Source organism: Macrosteles quadrilineatus, unplaced genomic scaffold, assembly GCF_028750875.1.
Source record: "Macrosteles quadrilineatus isolate MER2022 unplaced genomic scaffold, UCM_ALF_1.0 Scaffold_8__2_contigs__length_117827958, whole genome shotgun sequence".
NCBI lineage: Eukaryota > Metazoa > Arthropoda > Insecta > Hemiptera > Cicadellidae > Macrosteles > Macrosteles quadrilineatus.
Window position 1 is genome coordinate 43,865,079 of NW_026542601.1, and position 21,686 is coordinate 43,886,764.

The window sequence follows — 21,686 nt, forward strand, 5'->3', positions numbered from 1 at the left end:
TTACGAGAACTTACAGTTTTGAGTGTCAAACAGATTTTGGGTCAAATTGTAAACTCTCTCACGGACCAATGTAAACTACTCTATGTTTTTCAGTTGCACTTTTTGTGGGTCCCATGTGATTTGACAGTGGGGTATTTCAGTTATATAGCTTTTCATTGAGGTAAAGTCCATTTTAAGTATAGCATCAAGATACCGAGTGTAGTTTAAAAGGGTGTTTGTTTGTCAATTAAACAACTGGTTCTAATATTACAAGATTTGACCTTCCAATGATAGAATTGACTCAAGACAAAATTGTGTATGCTCCTTTTACGAAACATTGCTAAATTTTTTAATGTTTAGCTTTGTGAATCAAGATACACGCATAGCACATCATTGTACAATACTAATTGCTACTCAAATGAACAACGTGCCCCTTGGTTATACTAAATTGCAATAATTTAAGAAAATAACTGTATTTTAAACTGTATTTTGGCATAATAATGCGTACCTACTTAAATTTAAAACTTATTTGTGATTGGCGGTATTTGAACCCAGGACCTCTAGGATATAGGTCACACATGATACTAGACCAACCCACTCCCTATATATACATCGAATATTTAAATATATTACATAACCTAACCCTAAGAGGTGAGATAAAGAGCAACGGTAATATCCAACCTCCTTGTGTTAGACCGCTCGACAACTGGTTTCCCATAGCAGCATAGTGCGTGACAAGGTTGAACAAGCCACCTCCTAATCAGGAAACCACCCTATCAGGAGCGAGAAAAGCTGGATTATTTATGTGTAGTTTGAAAGTCTAAATACAAGGCTTTTGGTTAGGCTTTGCTGAACAACCTTTTTGTGCGTTAGCTGATTTTGCACTGGAATCTACTTACAAAGGTTAATATTGGTAATGAGATGTTTTGAGTTGTGAGGATGGACTTGAAGTTGATATTATTAGAAGCTTCTAAAGACTACCCTCCGTGTGCCGCTACCTCCGAATTTCAGAGTGACCCCTATAATACTCGGTTACTTCCTGCGTTAAGACTTTCCGTCCAAACCTAAGCTAACCTAACCTAACTTAACCTAACCTAACCTAACCTAACCTAACCTGACCTATCCTAACCTAACCCACGGGTTAAATTTTAATTCAATCTTCCATCCACGGGGCTTCGCAGCCGTAATTCCATTAAGGAAGGAATTTCCATTAAGGAAGTCACAACTACAGTAGGCGGCACAGTACCTAGGTCCTAGACCCGAAACCGATCTACTTTTTTATTTTGATGTGCAAACTTCTATATGGCATAAAAGTACCTACTCTTTTTTTAGTATTGCAGGAAAACTAAAATCAGTATTACCGTAACAAGAAACTAAAAATCACTTTTCGGTCGGTATGACACATTTTCCCATAGACCAGCTCAACATTTTCAAATACTAATCCTCATGAAGTGACAGTTGCCTCATTTTAAAGGGAAACCGAAAACCAGAGGTCTCTACCACTACTAAGTACAAAATGGCGGCATTTTTAATTTTTTAGTTTCCATGTACCCTACTTAAAAATATATTTCAATATCCCCTATTACCATTTTTTCTTTGTACCAGGAAAGCTAATTTATTATCATTTTCATAACGAATAAAAGTTAAAATTAGTAGTTGGTATCAACATTTTATCGATAAAAATTCTGAACTTACGAAAACAGAATAATTATATGACTCGGTAGAGCTACATGCGCAAGAGTTTAATTATACCATCCATCACACAAATGTGATAGTTTGATTGCTACCATAAGTTTGCTAACGTTTATTCGAGCAGCCTTCATTCCATCGTCGACACTGAAATCTACTGAGTAAAGGTAAGCTGACATCGTTTGTCACATTTAAAAAACGTTTTTATTAGCAATTAGCTCGCTATCTTGTCTTGTACAAATTTTGCAATCAATTTTATACTAAGTTCCCGATGAGCTAGAGACTTGAAACTTGAAACATAGCTCACACAAATGGATGACAATGCCATTTAATTATACCATTTAATTTTCATATTTCCCTTGGGCTACGCCCCATGGGCTTTTTTTATAAGCTCGCTTTCTTACCCGGTACACATTTTGATATCGATTTAAACTAACTTTCTGATGAGCTAGAGACTTGAAACTTGAAACATAGCTCACAAATGGATGACAATGAAATACTATATCATTGTATTTTTATATTTCCCTTGGGGCTTCCAAATTTTCCATGTTTACATTTTGGAAGAAGTAAAGATAAAACATCTGATAACAGATAATAAGTTTTTGGTCATGTATTAAAAGGCTGTAAAAATGTTTAACATATTTACACACTAATACTAAATACCCTCGCCGCAGCAAACCTGCAGACTAAGCGAATTTCAATTTGACTGATTTGATTTACACTGAAATGTCTACTTAAAAATATAACATTTATTCCCGATTTAAATAGAATTAGTTTAACAAGTACTTAGGTTTGCTGCATCAGGGAGGGTAAAACAGTTTTTTTTGTAAAATGTTAATAGTTAGTAAGAAATAAAAACGTTTTCCAAGTTTGATCAAAATATGTTCATAAACAAGCAAACTACAACAGTTTACTTCTTCTCCAAAAGAATAACATGGGAATTTTAAATTTACAATTTTTTTGAATTTTCTCCGTAACCATTAGGCGCATAATGATGCTTCAATATACTAAATTATTTGTTTTTTTAAGCTCTACGAAATGGTTTGGAAAGAAATTGCTAAATTTTATGTTTTTTGGGTCAAAAATGGGAAAAACCTATTTTTATCCCATAAAACCCCCCGTAAACCCCCGTTCCCATGGTCCGATCATGCTGGATCGCAAACTCGTTCGAATAAACGTAGGTTTACACGTTTGTACCAAATTTCATCAAAATCGGATCATTTTTGCTCGAGTTATCGTGCTAACGGACACATATATATATATATATATATAAATATATATATATATATATATATATATATATATATATATATATATATATATATATATATATATATGAATTTGAACGGATGGTGTTTTTGGCCTCTAGGGACCTCAAAACGAAAAAAAATCGGTCCCGCGTCCAGGTCTTACCATGAGTACTACGGTAATAGCTTATTGCCTATATGGGAAATTCGCTAAAAGAAGAAAATAATTTATAAATACGAGGAGAGAATAAACACTTGTAAGATTGAAAATGAAAAACGTGGGGCACATGCAATAGATAATTATAGTTCAATAGGATAATAATAATTGTAAATTAGGTATTGTACGCGCCGCACCATTTTAGTATTAGGCCTAAATCTTACAAGTTTTTATTATCTCCTCGTATTTATAAATTATTTTTTCTACATTTTAGAGCGTTTAAAAAAGTGGAATTTTTTAAAAGTATTTTTATTTATAAATTATTTTCTTAGCAGTCCAATTTCATTGAGGGCTGAACATCTGTTAACTCTGTGAGAATGACTCTAATATTTTACCAACGATATGGCTTTTGAAATAAAATAAAAGCACAAAGATAGTGATGACATAGAGGTTAGTTCAGCGAACTTACTGGTTTGACGTTTTATTCTACAATTTTTGTTGTTAGATCTAACACAATATTGTGGCTACAATGTTGTACATTGTGCTAAATAACGTGTAGCATAAAGTTTAATATTCAGTCTAATTGCATTAAGTTGTCAGTATCTAAAACAATCTTAGAGTTAAAAATGTTATTTTAAGAGTTTATTTTGAGAATCAAGAACTGTAAGCGAATTTCCCGTATAGGGAATAAGCTATTACCGTAGATCTCATGGAAGACTTACTTACTTTCACGTTTTGATGTCTCCAGAGGCCAAAACACAAACAGTTTAACAATTCCCCGGGTGTACAACAATTCCCCCCCTGGTTAATTTTTGAACGGCTTAATATATTCAAACTAGCTTCGATACACGATAATAGGGGAATGTAAAGTCCTTTTTGGTGGTATTTTGATCTCCAACCCCACCCCCAAATGGGGTTGCTGTTGCTGGGGGTAGCTTAACATTTTTATATGACAACCCCTATCAAGTAGTGCACCATTTTAAGGAGCTTTTTAAAAGGAAATTATTGCAGCAAATTTGAATTTGATACGGCGAATTTGAAAAATGTTATGGCAAGCAATGTTTGACGTTAATTAAACTGGAAATTTACATTCTATCACTTTTATTTTTTTCTTTATGTAAATTTTCAAATAAAAATTTTAAATCACCCTCAGCAACTCCTATTTGGGGGAGGGGGGGGGATGAATTTCAAAATACCACCAAAAGGCACTTTCACATTACCCTAATAGCGTGTATTGAAGATCTTTTGAATATATGCAGCCGTTCAAAAATAATCCAGGGGGAGTATTATGGGACACCCGGTATATTTGTGTGATTGTCCATTAGTACGATAACTTGAGCCAAAATCATCTGATTTTGATGAAATATGCTACAAAAGTGTAAACCTACGTTTATTCGAACGACTTTGCGAACCAGCATGATCGGCCCACAGGGTTTTATGGGGTAAAATAGTATATTTCGTACCTAGGGACGAAAATTAGGTTTTGCCGGCTCGTGATAATTTTTAAGTTCGAGGCGTTTGTAAAACGGCTAAAAACATCATATAGTGATGAAAAAGATGTTTTTTTTTGTCTTTTTTACCCTTAAAACATAACATTTCCCATTTGTCTCTAAAAAAATGTTGAAGAGCTAATTAAGATAATTTAGTAAAAGAAATAATATTAAAGTGATTTTTTTGTTATTGATTACAGAGAAAAAAATGTAAGTTTTAAATGCCCATGTATTAATGGGAATAAGTAAACTTGTATAGTTTGCTTGTTTATGGATATATTGCGATCAAACCTGACAAATTTAATTTATACTAAGCTAGTACCCTCCCTGTAGCAGCAAACCTAGGTTCTCGTTTAAGTTTACAGTATTGATGTTATAAATTTATTTAAGTGAAAATCAAATTAGCCAAATGGAAATTCCCTTAGTCTGCAGGGTTTGCTGCTGCGGGGTATATTATTGATCAGGATGTTTCAGTATAACCTTTGACTATTAATACACCTATTATTCAGTATCCAATCCAATAGTCAATGGTTTAACGTTGAACAACGGTAAAATTATTGGAAGGTTTAGTGGTATTTTTATAAAAAAATGTGTGGAATTAAAACACCAAATATTTCAAACGGGTATTCAAGTACTTGTAAATACTGTATATACTTTATGTAAGTGCAGTATGAAAATAAAGATTTCATTTTAGTTGAGTGATGACTATGGGATAAAAAATAATAAATAATTGTTATTTAAGTATACGAGAATATGTATATTACATGTTGTTTTCTGTTTTAAAGTTTGTAACGTACTTATGACCAATCATTAAGCTCCAGCTCGTCCATAAATGTATAAACTAAAAGCTATTGAAGATCGGTGTTGTTCAGGTTGTCCACGAAAATGAAAATGATGTACAGCCCCTTATTGCTCGTCCTCTTCGTATTTGCTGTGCAAAATATTCCTATGGTGGAGGGAGAAAAAGGTGCGCAAAATGCAGCAGAACAAGAGAAGAAAGACAATGAAAAATTCATAGCAGACACGGTAAATACTAACAACCAAAAAATGTAAGGTGAAATGAGTAATTATGTGTTTAACCACTAATCTTATGGAATAACACAAGGGATGGAGAGAAGAGTATAATGGAGGACCGAAATGCAGACAATGAAAACAGATTACGGACTATACAGGGTACAAATAAAGCCCCGGGACGGTTGAATATGAAAAAAATCAAGATAGAGCTACAAAACTTGGTACATAGTTACGCTAGGCTTTACAATAATTTTAACACTTTATTCAGTGATACGCTACCTTCTTAGGGGGGACGGCCTGCTGGGAATCAGAAGAAAATCTTAAATGTAAGTTAGTATAGATTGATATATAATCAAATTACACCACTTTAATAGTAAAGTACAATTCCGCGAATTTGAACTTAAAGAAAGACTCAGTTAAAAGTATTAGCCGTTGAAAACATTTTTTACACCTATCATTTTGTATCTTTGAAAGACTGCCATTTTTACTTAAATGTTCTTTTGAACTCAAATTTGCGGCACTGTATGCTACTAATAAACACCTTAAACTTCGATGTGCATATGATGCTTTTCAGAAATTCTTCTGGCTCCTAGCACGCCCCTCCCAGTGGGAAGTACAGTAGCGTATTACTGGAGTGCAGGGCCGAGTACCATGCCAGTTGCCAAAAAACTTCGACGAGGATAATTTTACAGCTGTGGGGCATGGCAGTGCGAGTGCCGTTCATGTATCAGTGATCGGTTCTACGGTGCGGCGGGTATGGGGATGGACAGATTGGCTAGGGGGGTTTCAAAATGAGCAAAACTTGTGAAGACTCTTAAGGGATAACATGAAACATTATAACCTAACCTATAAAGCAAACTTACTGATTATGAAAAAATGAATGAAGGTTTACTAATTGAATCGATATTTCCAGTCGATATTAGGGTAGCCCAGTTAAGAAACTGTACCCGGTCGTCGTTACGTCCTGCCCTGCCCAATCCACCCCCTAAGAGGGGTATTAGGGGGTCCCCCCTGGATAATTCTGTATAGGCTCTGGAAAGTCAAACGGCAATCGGGCCTTTCATTCAATGACCCCCACGGCAAAGCATATGACGGCAATAGCTCCGTTTCTCGTATCGCTAAATAATGTTTTAAAATTATTTTAATGTTCAGTAACTTTTTACCAAGTTTTGTAGCTCTATCCTAATTAATTTTTTGAAATATCAAACTATCCCGGGATTTTATTTCCGATATATAACAATTAATTCTAGTATTTTTTTCTAACTAAGAATGGTTTGGGAATGCAACTAATTATGCTGTTGATGGTCTATGATTTATTTTTATTTTTTTCCATACAAAATAAATAGATAAGGTAATTATTTTCGAAAGGTGTAATTTTTTAGTTTGAATTTTTAAAATCTGTTTTGGGTCGACCTGAACCAAAAAAAGTGCTTTTTGAAGTAATGTCTGTGCGTGTTCACTGTTCAAACATATTTTTATCCATATCAGTTGAGGTATATACATGGTTGGGCAAAATTGAGGACAACTCCTAATAACCTTTTAATTGGCTACACAAGGAAAACCTAACTCTACACACCTCTATGTCATTGAGTAAGTTACCCTTAAAACATAAAATTTCCCAATTTCTCTCTAGACCATGTTGAAGAGCATAAAACAATTTTTTATATTGAAGTGTTTTTTGTACTTCAATTGGTACTCCAATTGGTTACGGAGAAAATTTAAAAAATGTTAACTTTAAATTCCCATGTTATTCTTGTGGCGAATAAGTAAACCGTTGCAATTTGCTTGTTTATGGATATAACTTATTTTGATCAAACTTATCAAATTTATTTTTTTTATACTAAGCTATTATTTTTTTACAATTTTTTTATTACCCCCCCTGTAGCAGAAAACCTTGGTACTCATTAAAACTAATGTTATTTAAATAGATTAAGGTGAAAATCAAATCAGGCAAGTGGAAATGATCGCTTAGTTTGCAGGTTTGCTGCGTCAGGGGTATTTATTCGATCAAAACTATATACCTAGTTACCTTGCTGTTTCACATAGTAGGATTTAAAATGGGCTTGTCTAAGCAACCTGATCTTAGCGAGTAACAAAGTTTCACAACTTATTTATCCAGCATTAAAATTTATTCATATGTGGAGATTATTAGGTACTTTCCTGTTAAGGGGAACATTCATTATTATCGATGATTTCTTTTCGATATATCGATATTTTTGTTTCCTTTACGGTCCATATTCCATCAGTTTTAATATCTTTAAACGCATTTAAATTATAGACAGACAGACAAAAAGACAATATACAGGGTGTCCTTAAAAAAACGTTTGAGGACTTTGGGAAATGAATCCTCATACTAAAAGGAAGAAAAAAGTTTGTGTGAAGGTATGTCCGAAAATGCATATTTACCCAGCTATCCGCCATTTTGTTTTTTATACAAAAATATTTTTATCTGTGAAGTTTTTCGTTCGATGATTATGAAATTTGGTAGCCATGTTAAAATACACAAGACCTATAATAGAAAAAACAATACAGTTGTTCCGATTGTAAATTTCAAAATGGCGGCCGTTTGAATTTTTCTAACTTAAATAACTCAAAAACGGCTTATTCTATGAAAAACTGTCAAGAATACTTTTTTTAGCATTTACAATAACCTATCAAAAGATACCAATATCAAAAAGATCGGACAAAAGATGACTGAAATATAAGGTTTTTTGTGTAAAAATAAGGCAATGTTAGGTGCCATCTTAGGCAGTTAACAATGTTAGGCAATGTTGGGCAGTTAGTAATGTTAGGGCAGTTATCTTTGGTCCGATCTTTTTAATATTGGTATCGTTTGATGGGGTATTGAATATGCTAAAAAAAAGTATTCTTGACATTTTTTCATAGAATTAGCCGTTTTGGAGTTATTTAAGTTAGAAAAATTCAAACGGCCGCCATTTTGAAATTTACAATCGGAACAACTTTACTATTTTTTCTATTATAGGTCTTGTGTATGTTAACATGGTTACCTCCGAGAAATGGTTCTATGAGTCAAAATAAAAAGAAAATCGAGAATACATTTTTTTCAAAAATTGCATCATTAACCAGATAATCGCCATTTTGTATTTTTTACATAAACATTCTTATTTTGGGATTTTTCAACCGATCTTTATAAAATTTGGTATGTAGGTTGAGGTAGAAGAGCCCCCTGTTGGATGAAAAATAAATCATCTTGATTCAACTTAAAATTTCAATATAGCGGCCATTTATTTTTTTAAAACTAAGTACTCCAAAGTGGATAAGCCTATTATCCAAAAGGTGGATATCTGGATTTTTGAAATAAATGTTATTCTTGATTTTCTCTTTATTTTGACCCATAGAACCATTTCCCGGAATTTGGCTGTTTACTTACGGGGCATCTTGTATATTTGATTAAGAAATGAAACTAACTAACCTTACATCGCTACCTAATTGTTTTCTAAAATAACCTAACATCGCTAACCAAACTTGCTGTAGGCTAAGTTACCGTTCCAAAATTCTGTTTGATAACAGAAAAGGCATATGGGAAATAGGCTTTCAAAATGGAATTTTGAAATGTTACAGCAAGTTTGGTTTGTTAGGTTGTTAGGTTGTAACCATTGTTAGGTTTTAATGGTTGGGAAAAGTTTCATTTCAATATAATTTTTTTATTATTATTTTTTTTTTTTTGAAGAGGTTGGCGGCCTCTTTTAACCTTGCATTTGCACGTCCACATAGACTAAGCGCCCGTGCGTGGATCGTTTACAGCAAAGCAAGTGAGCCGGTACAGTACAAAGGTGAACTGTACTGATAAAATGTTATCGGCAGTGACCAGGATCCGAACCCACGACATCGCTGCCTTGGGCCCGAACGACGCTACCGCCTGAGCCACCGACTCACTAAATTGTTTGTTGATACTGAACAATATTTATTTATCGTAGTTGTCAGCTGATAAGTTGCAATTTGTTAATACCAATATATCGAATAAAAAAAATAAAATATCGATATATCGAAAAGAAATCATCGATAATAATAAATTTTTCCTTTAACAGGAAAGTACCAAATATTATTAGGGTACGTTTGGGTTTGTCCTCATCTCATGCGAATATCCTGTACATGCTTTCTTTAATTTGTATCATCTATGTATACTTTACTTTGACTTATACAGTACATAGATATGTTGCTAACCTTTTTGATACAAATTCCTCAAACTACCTACCCTCTAATTTATTACCTACTAATTTATAAGTGTCACTGCAAAATGCCTAATTTATTTTACTAAAAATGTTCAACTATTACAATTTATTCTAGGAGGAGAAAATTAAGTATCTAAAAGAAGCACTTAGTGGCCGTGTAGTTAAAGACTTCAAGAACGCTTTAGGAAAAAAACAAAGTTTTGGTGCTGCAGAGATTAGGAGTTCAATGGAGTCGTACGTCAGAGGAAACCTTAACTCACTGTCTGAGGTGGAGGATGATGGTAGAGACAGAAGATTTAAGAGCGCCAAAGGCTGGGAGAATTGCAAAGACATGATCAATGGGTTGACGGAAGCTACAACCATCCGTGTATGTAATAGTCATGTATTGTTGTAACTAAACCTAATTACATGGCATTTAATTATAATACACTGGCAATACATATGCTGATTCTACAGGGTGTTTATAAGTATACTTTAACACTTTAAATAACCATAAAACACTTATTTCTCCAATTAAAGCTATTAAATAACAATCAAAGCCTAGGAAATAATTCCAAGTTTAAGTACATACCGTGATAAGAATATTAACCTACTTCAATGTATTTTTTGACTGTTCATAATTATTGTTAGCTGCACATCTGCATCGCGGACACGGGCTCAACCGTTCCATTTCTTGTGATGCAATCTGCCAGTGTTCATAAATTTGTATTAAGCCCTAATTGTATTGAAGGAGGATTCATATTGTATCTTGTCCAAAATCTCTAAAATGTTGAACATAAGACTTGGTTTCAATGAACCACTCCACACACTGCACTTTATTACAAGCTTCCATTGCAATTTTAACAAAACTCATTAATTATTTGTTATTGTTTACCAAGCAAAATATAAACTAATCAGCTGATAAAACTGTAACTGTTTAAACTTGTTTAGCCACTCTTTCATGTGGTGTTTTAGAAAACCTTTATGTTACATGGGAAGATGATAGGGGGAGAGTATAGTATATTTCGTACCTAGGGCCGAAAATGAGGTTTTGCCGGCTCGAGATAGTTTTTAAGTTCGAGACGAAGTCGAGAACTTAAATCGATCGAGAGCCGCAAAACCATTTCGGTCCGTGGTACGAACGCTATTTTTCACCACACTATACCCTATTACCACTATTCACCACAATAATAATGCACACTGATAGTCAACACAACTACAACTTTAAGGTTATGTGAAGAAATAATTTGAGGAATCAGCAAAAATAAAAATATATAGTTGCTAGGCAACGGTGACAATAACACAATTCTATTGAAATGCTATGGATTTTGATTATGTATTTAAAATGCATTCATGTTTTAAGTAAGTAAGCGGACAGCTGATTTTGCGGCCCCGGCCTGTAAAAACCTGCTCGGTCCCCAAATTATGGACAGCTGGCATCGCCAGCAAAACGTAACTTTCGGCCACCAATTAACGTATGTAATACAGCCAAAAACATGATAGTGTGGTGAAAAAGTTTTTATGAACACCCTGTATAACAGTGAATTTCCCATACAGGTAATAAGCTATTACTGTAGGTCTCATGGTAAGACCTTGTAAGACATCCTAAAAGCTATATGATGTAAAAGTAAGATGTTAATAATATACTAAATTTTGTATTCACAATGCATTTTAGGTGATATTTAGAGTATTTTGAATTTCCTTACCTACAAGTTGCCTAGTCAAATTACTATTGAGTCAACACATAAATACCGACAGTCAGTAAACTAGGCACCGCAGACCCATGTCCCTATGGTGAAATGTGTTTGTCTTGACCTGGCCCCGTTTATGCACCAAGAGCGGGAGCGATTTTCAACACCATTGAGTTAAATGGGGCTGTATATGCACGAAGAGCGATAGCGGTAGCGGTTGACCTCCCGCTGCGTTTCTAATTCGACCGCTGTGTAGTTAGAAATCGCAGCGGTTGCTTGGGATAGAGCGGTTTTCAACTACATTGAGTCAAATGAGACCGTTTATGCACGGCGGGAGCGGGAGCGGCTGCAGCCAGGGTTGCCAACTTGACCCACGCGCACGTGCACTTATACTCCGCGCCAAAGCTGGTGGCGGCTGAGGGATTAGGACAGCCAGGTAGGACTACATCAACGATCACATAAGACCACATGGACTACATAGGTCGGACCTGCTCACCGACCTGGCCGTCCTAATCCCTCAGCCGCCACCAGCTTTGGCGCGGAGTATAGGACAAATAGTTGTGTTAATTATTTGGCAGAGTTTGAGTTGCCAAGACTGTGTCCCCCTTCCATTCTCCGTTGACCAACCGCTACCGCTATCGCTTGCACAATTTTGACAAAATTTTCACAGCGGGAGCGGGCCCGCTATCGCCCCGTTCCCGCTCTTGGTGCATAAACGGGACCTAACGCTGTATACATGTGTCCAGAGAGTTACGGGAAACCCTGTGTATCTTGATCAAATTTGGAAAATTTATTTATTTCATCCTATACTATTGTTGTTTGGTCAAAAACACTGTTTAACTTCCCCGTAGTAGCAAACCTAAGCACTCGTTAAATCTAATTTAAGAGTAACTCAAGCATTCCACATGATCTGCAAGCTAATGAGATTAACGAATATTTTGTAAACATGGGAGCTGAGACCGATATTGATAAACAGCTTTGGGAATATTTTATGGATAATAAACGAGATGGCATTATAAATACCTTCAATTTTCAATATGTCAGTGAAAAAGAGGTTATGGATGTAATGAATGAGATCAAATCTAAAGCAGTGGGTAGCGATGAAATTTCAATTGAAATGATTAAAACTGTCAGTCCGTATGCGATAAAATCAATTACCCATCTGATAAATCTATCACTAGACAAGGGACAATTTCCTAAGTCCTGGAAAATTAGTATTATCCGACCATTACCCAAACTTACAGCCCCAAGAAAAGTCGAAGACCTAAGGCCAATCTCAATATTACCAGCTATGTCAAAGATATTAGAGAAGATAGCTATTCGCCAAATAGTCAGCTACATAAACACACAAAATATATTACCCAAACTTCAGTCTGGATTTAGACCTAACCATAGCACGTGTACAGCCCTGACGAACTTATTTAGTGATATGATTGACGCCAAAGACAAGGGTAAATATAGTTCTCTAGTTATGCTGGACTATTCAAAGGCATTTGATTCAATGAACCATGAGATGCTATTGGCCAAAATGAAATATTATGGCTTTGACGAAAATATTTTGAAATGGATAAGGTCATACTTAGACTCCAGGCTGCAAGTGACGCAGTTAGAGAGTGAAACATCAACCCCGCTTGTCAAAACCCAAGGAATTCCCCAAGGCAGCTGTCTTGGGCCTGTTCTGTTCAATTTGTACACGGCAGACCTTCCTAGCTGTGTGCAACATTGTACAGTTCATTTGTATGCCGATGACTCACAGCTGCACTTGTCTTATGAGCCATCCCAGATTAGAGCTTCACTCGATCTCATTAACTCTGATCTGAGAAAAATCCTTTTGTGGTCAGAAGCAAATGGGTTGAAACTCAATACTGGCAAGTGTACTGTGATGCATACGGCGCCACAAGACTTGGTGCAGTCCCTCAGCGAGAGAGGAGTGAGTGTTGTGCTCAACGGGGAATCTTTGACTTTGTGTGACAAGTCAAAGACTCTTGGCGTTGTGCTTGATAGCAGCCTCACCTTCTCTGACCATGTCACACATGCTTCGCAGCGCGCGTTAGGAAGGCTGAGAGGGCTGTACAGGTTTAGAAGTCTGCTGCCAGAATCTGCGAAGCTGCGCCTCATGCAGTCACTAGTCCTGTCGGTGTTTACATATTGTCTCCCTGCTTATGGAAACAGCATCTCTGGAGTAGACATGACCCGAATGCAGAATCTGCAAAATTCAGCTATTCGCTTCATATTTTGCCTCAAAAAATTTGAACATGTCTCTCCCTATAGAGCTGTAGCGGGGATGACAACAGTAGACACTGTTTGCAGGATCATGACGTGCTGCATGGTGCACAAGGCTCTTGTCTTACAGGAGCCACAGTACCTTCTTGAGAGGCTCTCTTTCCGGGAGGAGGTCTCTCAGCGCAGTACCCGCCATGGTGGTCTCCAGCTTCACTTTCCAAGAGTGAGGCTTGAGTTTGGGAGACGAAGCTTCTCGTACTTCGGTCCAAAACTGTACAACGACCTCCCCTCTGGCCTCAAAAAGTATTCTTTATCATCATTTAGAGTTAAGATCAAAGAATTGTGCACTGATGGTTAATTATTGTTACTCATATTGTCTTGTTTCTGTTTTGTTATTGCTCTATTTATTTGTTGTTAGTTTTATATTGTTTTTGACGAAAGTTGTTCTGAGAAGCAGTATTTGTACTGAGAAACGCTTAATAAATAAAGGCATTTTTATTTATTGAGCGGAGCGAGCGAAGCGAGCGAAGCTCTTATACTACACTCCTGCTTTTTTATTACAAATACTCCTCCTGAACGGCTGAAGCGATCTGCATGAAATTTAACACAGTCATAGTAACCAACCATGGGAAGGTATAAATCTGAAACGGTACAAATCGGACCATAGGACTTTTCCCTACATGAATGCAAACTTTTGGAAATTTAACATGGGCCTTATGGGTTAATTGGTCGCCATGTCATTATTTGCGAGTAAACACTAAAAAGTAAACAAGAGCCTCAACATTAGTCAACAAATCTACCACATGATAAATACAGTACAAAAGAAAAAATTGGATAATACTAAAGAGCATATTATAGTATATTGTATGTAATACGAAATGATTAACAATCAGTTCTATATTGAGTGATTAAACTCCATGCCGTTTATATTTAATTGTAAAATGGTTCTGTTCTTTTTAACAACAATGAATAGTTAACTAATTAGGCCTAAGTTTATGTTGCTTGGAGAAGGAGAAGATAAAACGAGGTCATTAAAAAAACACTACAACATAATTATACCAACAAAAATCACACCGCCCTTGATTTGCAAGAAACTTTGTAAAAAATGTTCTTGTAGCTAAAAATACAAAATCGTTTTACGAAATGAAATCACAACCACGTGGTTTACAGGTAAGGTTTAAGACTAAATGGTGTAACTTAGACAATAAAATAGTTGTATTGATAAATTTTATTGCACAATAAGGAAATTTTGAAAGTGGTTGACGACAATTTCTTACTTTTAACTGCTAAAATAAAACTAGACCTAAGTTATAGGCCTATACTAAGTGAGGCTAACCCCAATCCCTCACAACAATAATACTGGTAAACAGTTATTGAGGTAATTGAATTGGTGAGTTTTATGAATGTTCAATGCAAATAAGTCTTCTGTAAAAATAAATGATTCTTTTTTTAATAATGAAGAAAGAAGACATTGAAAAAAAAATAAAGAAAAGCAAATTCTACATACAATGGGTAATAATAATATAATAATAATCGTTATTGCCTTTTAATAATACAGGTATTGCTTAAGCCTACCATGATTCATTTGCAGTATCGAAATTATTGAGCGGAGTGAAGCGAAGCTCTTATACTACACTCACTGCCTTTGTTTTACAAATACAGGTCAGGCTCCACCTGACAGGCTTAAGCGATCTGCAGGAAATTTGGCACAGTCATGTAACCAACCATATGGGAAGGTATAAATCTGAAATGGTAATATTCGGACCACAGGACTTAAACCAATAATAAGGGTTGCCGGAATTAGGCTGATGCACCATATTGCGTTTGGAATCTGTAAATAACTTACAGCATTTTATGTGAGCAAGACGTGCAATTAATGTAGACTTTGAATATCTATCTGATTGGAACATGTTCAATTCCTATTTGCAGTCTACAAATAGGAATTCCACTAATGTGAACCAAATATAACACAATTCGTTGACTTGAACCCGACGTATCATTGACTTTGAATACTGCACATAGACATCCCATATAAGTGAAGCAGAAGTAGGCCTAAGCCTACCATTGACTTCGGATACTGCAATTAGGCATTTTATTTATGTGAACAAAATAAATGGACCATTGATTTATTGAGGATACTGCAAGTAGACTATTCATTTACATGTACCATTGGGTTTGGATACTACAAGTAAACAATCCGTCTACGTGAACCATATGTACTATTGACTTTAGAATCTGTAAATAGGCATTCCATTTATGCGAACCAAATATATCATTGGCATTGGATACTGCAAGTAGACATTTAATTTATGAGAACCAGATGAAACATAGAATACGGTTCCTGCAAGTAGACGATTCATTCACTTAATCCTGACTTATGATTGACTTTGGATACCTCTGCAAATAGGCATTCTATTTAAAATGCAAAAAAATCATTGATATTGAATATGCTGGCTCCGCTCAATATTGCAAGCAGACAACTGCATTGTACACCTAGTTTATTTATTTATTTATTTATTTTATTTATAAATTGGTAATATGTCTTATTTATGGAAATATTTGAGTAAATATGTAATCAGACAAGTTGAAATTCGCTGAGTCTGCAGGTTTGCTGCGGCGGGGGTATTTTACCTTTAGAGCCTCTTTATAGCCGACATACACAAAATAATGAGAAATGAAGGTTTCACATTATTGAGTTGACTGTCAATCCTCGTTTTTGATTGTGTCTCAACAAATGTTTACACTGTAGGGTTGCGGATCAAATAATACACTAAGTTTACAGTCTCCTAAACTAATTTTTTCGGAAAAATTACCCTTAAAAGCCTTTTATTACTGTGTACTATAGGTACAGATACGTTATGTAATGTACCATAATTACTCAACATATGACATTTTTAAACAGTTTTTTGAGCGGAGCGAGCGAAGCGAGCGAAGCTCTTTGGGATCAACTTCAATGCAAACAATATAACACCATCACTCAATAACGGCTGAACACATTTCAGCCAAACTTAACAAGACTACTTAGACTAATAATGAGATGGTTTGTAAACAAACAAATTTCAATTAGATAATGCTAATGCAATTTAAAACGAACTTAAAATTTAAAATTTTTAACATTGGGCTTATGGGACTAAAGTAGCTATGACAGTTTTTTTGTTTACAAGAAAAATGTAAACAAGAGAATCATAAGGTATTTCTGAACTTTCTATACTTTTCTTTTAAACGATTTTAAACCATTCCTATGATTTTAATAAACAAGAAAATGCCGTTAAAACATTTTTTTAAGGCACGGAATTCACTGAAAATCGAGAAAATATACTGAACTACTTTCTCAATGCGCGGAGCATAAACAAGGAGCGGAGGGATACGGACCGGTGACTACTTTCTTGGGAACCTATTTGTGTTGCCAGCTGATTAGAAACAGCCAATGTTAGAAATCAGGATTTAATAAGCGATATATCGAACCGCATCGAAATCGGTATCTAATCCGATAATACCTCATAGGTTATATTATGTTTAATTACATCGACGGTACAGTAAGTTATTACACTTATTGATAAAACGCAGATTGAACACTGATTTAGGCATGTGGGGAGGTAGGTCGGGGTTTATGAGTATTCGTGACTACATTAAGTGTTTTGAAGTAAGGTTAGATTAGGAAGGTATAGTGTAGGTTATAGGTAGGCGATCGGGTTGTTTATTTGTGTTGCACCATATAATTTTTTAACTTTTGGAATGGAATAGTTGGTTAAGGTTAAACGGGGAAACGATTTCAAAAATGCTTGCATATGGTCTTAACTTAACAAACCATCTACAGTATTCTAGCTTTGACTTTATATAAAGTCAATGATTCTAGCAAATTATTACATACCGACAAAAAGAAAAGAGAACATTTGGATTTGTACCTTTGACCATAGCAAAACTAACATATAATTATGGAATGTGAAAAGTTGTATATCATTATATACTATTCTGTAATATTAATAATTGTTCGGCAAATCCTCATTTTAATGGCTCGGCTGAAAATGGAATCTGCATTTTGTGAAACAGTAATTTGGTAACAATTCAGTTATTTCAAATGTTGATAACAGTAGCCCATCCTATACAAATACTGTTATTTGATTGCCAAGCCACGGACTATACATACGTCCAGTTACAACCGTTGATAAGTAAACCTGGGCTTATAGAAGTACACTTTTAACCACGGTATGGATAATTGTCTAGGCCTGTCCAGAAGTAGGCTACTAATTTCTAATTATATTATCTACATTGTATATTTAAGGCATGTCTTCCCTACTTATTATATTATTCTGTTTTCACTTAAATCAGCTGAATGCGATTTTACTTATTACTTATGTTTAGGCCTACATTCCAGCCATTTTATGTTGCACGGTTGAATTTAAATGTCAAATTTCCCCTCCTGTTGTTATACTTTAATACTCGTTTTTTTATAGTTACTGTTTTTTTTATACTTAAATACTTTAACCGATTGTAAGGGTGAAAAATGTAGCCGTTGCATTTGAATGTTAAATTACCTTTCTCATTTTTATACTTTACTTTTTGGATGTTAATATCAGATTCCAACTACTGTAATATTTTCCTGGTCAAAACTACCATAATGCACTTCTCGAAGAGGTAAATTTGAGTTATTATAATTTTAATCTTTAAAACCAGCATTAGTAAATAAATCTATTGACCTTTTTACATTTAGTTACTTATACAAATATCAAATCACGTTTGTTCCGCTCAACTGGCTTTCACCTCTCTGAAAGCAACCCTAGTTATACATATGAGAAGTTGTCTGCTTAGTTTGAAAATAAACCTTTAAGTTGACAGTTTAATGACAGTTTCGAAATCCCCAAAATCCCAACTCATACCATCAAATATCCAAAAATTCCCAACTTTTACAATTTTTAAAGATTATTGGAAGGGGGATGGCTTCCCCCTCTGCCCCCCTTACGTAATGTCCCTGCTCGTAGTTTGCCACTATAAGCCAATAATCCGTTTCAAGAACGTGAAGGAATACGGCGTGAGTGATATAAACCTATAACTTGAGATAGAACAATATATGTGAACAAGCCCGAGTGTATGACGTCAGTCGTGAGTCGTCTGCTGCTGAGCTGACCATTTTATCCACCAGATTGAAAAGAGCATTCAAGTGACCAACATTTGAAACTATACGTTGTTAATATTGAAAAGACCAGATAACTGGTGGCAAAAATCTATATCTCTATACGTTCTAGATTAATTGAATCGTAAATCTTTATTCAGTGATACGCTACCTCCTAAGGGGCCTGCTAGGAGTTAGAAAAAGTCTTAAATTTAACTATTGGTGGACATTCACATCAAATTATAGGTTTTTATTAGTAAAATACAATACCACAAATTTAGCTCAAAAGAGCATTTGAGTAAAAATTGCAGCCGTTCAAAGATTCAAAATGGCGGATCAAGAAATCTTTAAACGGCTGCCACCTTTGACTCTGTTGTTTGAGTTCAAATTCGTGGCATTGTATTTTACTATTAAACCCCTTTAAATTGATGTACACATATAACAATGCTTACATTTGAGATTTGCATCTGACTCCTAGCAGGCCATAGGGGTTAGCGAATCAGTGAATTAAGCCAAGCGTTCGACGGCGGGCACCGCATAGTCAATGGTAATAGCTACCGAGATAAAGTTTTAGAATAGACGATGTCCAATGTTTTTATGGGGTTACGGGTTTTATTCAACACGTATTTTGGAAGAAATAACGTGATTAATAACTCCTATCATGTAATACAGTGCATACTTTAACCCTTTCCTTCCCATGCCTTCCCATAGTATCCTTTTGGATACATATTATTTCTCATTTTTTTTCCTCTCTGTAGGTAGAGATTTGAGTCTATACCTCTATGCATTTTGTTTCTAGTCTTATTAGAAAGGGTATTTAATTTTCTTAGTGTTGGCAAGCCTGCGAAAAGAAGAAAAATATAATTTCAAAGTGATGCAAACCAGGTTGTTGACAAATCTTGAAATTTAAGATTTTCAAGATAAGATTTTTTATGTTTATAATTAGTTAGGGAACTGGGAAAAATTATATTTCACTTCATTTCACCTTTAGCAACTGAAATATACATAGAATAACAGTCTTCTGTTACTTACTTTTTATATATTTGGTATAAAATAACTAAATCCAAATGGATACTATGGGAACACAGAGTATGCTGACAATATTTAAAGAGTCCTTTGTGCTCCCATAATATCCTTTTGGATACAGGTTATTTTTAATAATAGCTACGGTGAGTCGTCTGTGTTCCCATAGTATCCATATGGATACTGTTTTTCTTTTGTATTTTCTTCGATATAAGTCTGTTTTTTTTAAGTCTGCACAGTGATAAATATAGGCCTATAAGTGTTGTAATGCTTGTTTCAGTCCAATATTATTAAAATCATTATGTGTCTTACAGATGAATGACAATGAAGAAATTGACGAGTGGCTTATGATGCCATCTAGTGATATTTTAATAATTTTGTTTACATAATACGTCTATATGTACTCATAAAAAAAAAAATGGTTTGAATTGATGAACAAGTAACTTATTCTTCAATTTGATACAACTTTTAAGAAACTTGTATCCATATGGGAGTGTCAAGGCAAAATTAAAATTATTAACTTATGAAAATTAGCGAACAATGGTACTTTAGGTTTCCATGGTATCCATATGGATACATATTTCTAACTTTTAATTCTATGAGGGAAATAAAAAAAAAAACACATGTTTAGCCTTGAAATTAAAAAAAATAAAAATAAAATTCACAATAAAAGTTTTTGTTTTTAAATTTCATAATCCCGGGAAGTAAAGGGAAGCACGTGCACGATATTTTTATCAGCTTTTTAGTTATTTATGTTTTTATTATGTTAAATAGACTGCATTTTAATTATATATAAAGTTTTGTAATCACGGTTAAATTGGAGCAACCTTGTTTTGAGACGAAAACACGAAGAAAAAGTTAATTTTCTCAGATTTGTCTTTAAACTGATATTACTCTAAAACTATTTGAGATAGAAAAGCACTTTAAATACATAAGTTGTAGATAGTTTAATTCTACACTAATGATTTCATCAGATTTTAGATCTAAGCTTTAGTTTAGCTTATACAGAGCAAATTATAAGACTTACAAGGTAGTTTTTCACCGGAAATATCTTTAACTCCCCCCCCCCATACCCCCGTTAAATTTATAACTATGTAAAACCAGCGTCTTAATACATATAAACGCCGCACAGACACCCTCTATTCCAAATTTGATAGTTCTAGGTCGTATGTGTTATGAGATATAGTGATATTTTAGTGATTGGCATTTGCCTTTATAAGATTTACCACCTATGCTATACCCCACCCACTACTACTATCCATTTACTAAGGCTTTTATAAACTTAGTTTATAGTTTTCTATTATTTTGCAGTACAGTGACGTAGAACACCTTTTAAAAGGTATTCCAGATGAGTCCTTGGAAACTCTCAAAGGTAGCCTCGAAAATACATCAAAAACATATCTTAATGGAAGATACAAGGCGCACTTCAGAGGTCTTCAAGTATGTCCTTAACAGGGAAAACTTGACAGGGAAAATGGAGGTAAATTACGTCAGATGAAAAATTAAATTACTGATCATACCTCATGATATGTTTATTTTTTTTGTAAACCTTTACATACAGAATTATTTACAGGGAGTGGCAAAATTATCTGGCAGTTTTCTTTTCCGCCCTGTTGAGCGAGTTAGTGGTGAAACACCCTTCACCACTGGGAATAGGGGCGTTCCATAGCCTACGTGCGGACATTTTTAGTGGTCATGAAGCTATGGAAGGCTGAGTGCGATTGTAGTGGATGTGTGTTTTAAAAGTTGTAATTTCTGTGTAGCTGTTCAGAGGCAGTTCCATAGACTTTTCAATGTGGGTTTAAGGGGAAAGCCCCAACTTGAGACACAATTTTGCTGTGGGTGGGTATATAACTTATATATTTTATAGCCGCTCCCTGTACTAATAAAG

General features: G+C 34.8%; 1 protein-coding gene across 1 annotated transcript; it reads left to right on the forward strand.

Annotated features, from left to right (window-relative positions):
* The first annotated feature begins 1,754 nt into the window (after positions 1-1,754).
* On the forward strand, positions 1,755-21,322 carry LOC129000297 (uncharacterized). The gene is made up of 4 exons (XM_054427257.1): positions 1,755-1,835; positions 5,435-5,588; positions 9,885-10,136; positions 21,107-21,322. The coding sequence occupies exons 2-4, from the start codon at positions 5,448-5,450 to the stop codon at positions 21,245-21,247; spliced, it is 534 nt and encodes a 177-aa protein (XP_054283232.1). The 5' UTR covers positions 1,755-1,835; positions 5,435-5,447; the 3' UTR covers positions 21,248-21,322.
* Positions 21,323-21,686: the final 364 nt, after the last annotated feature.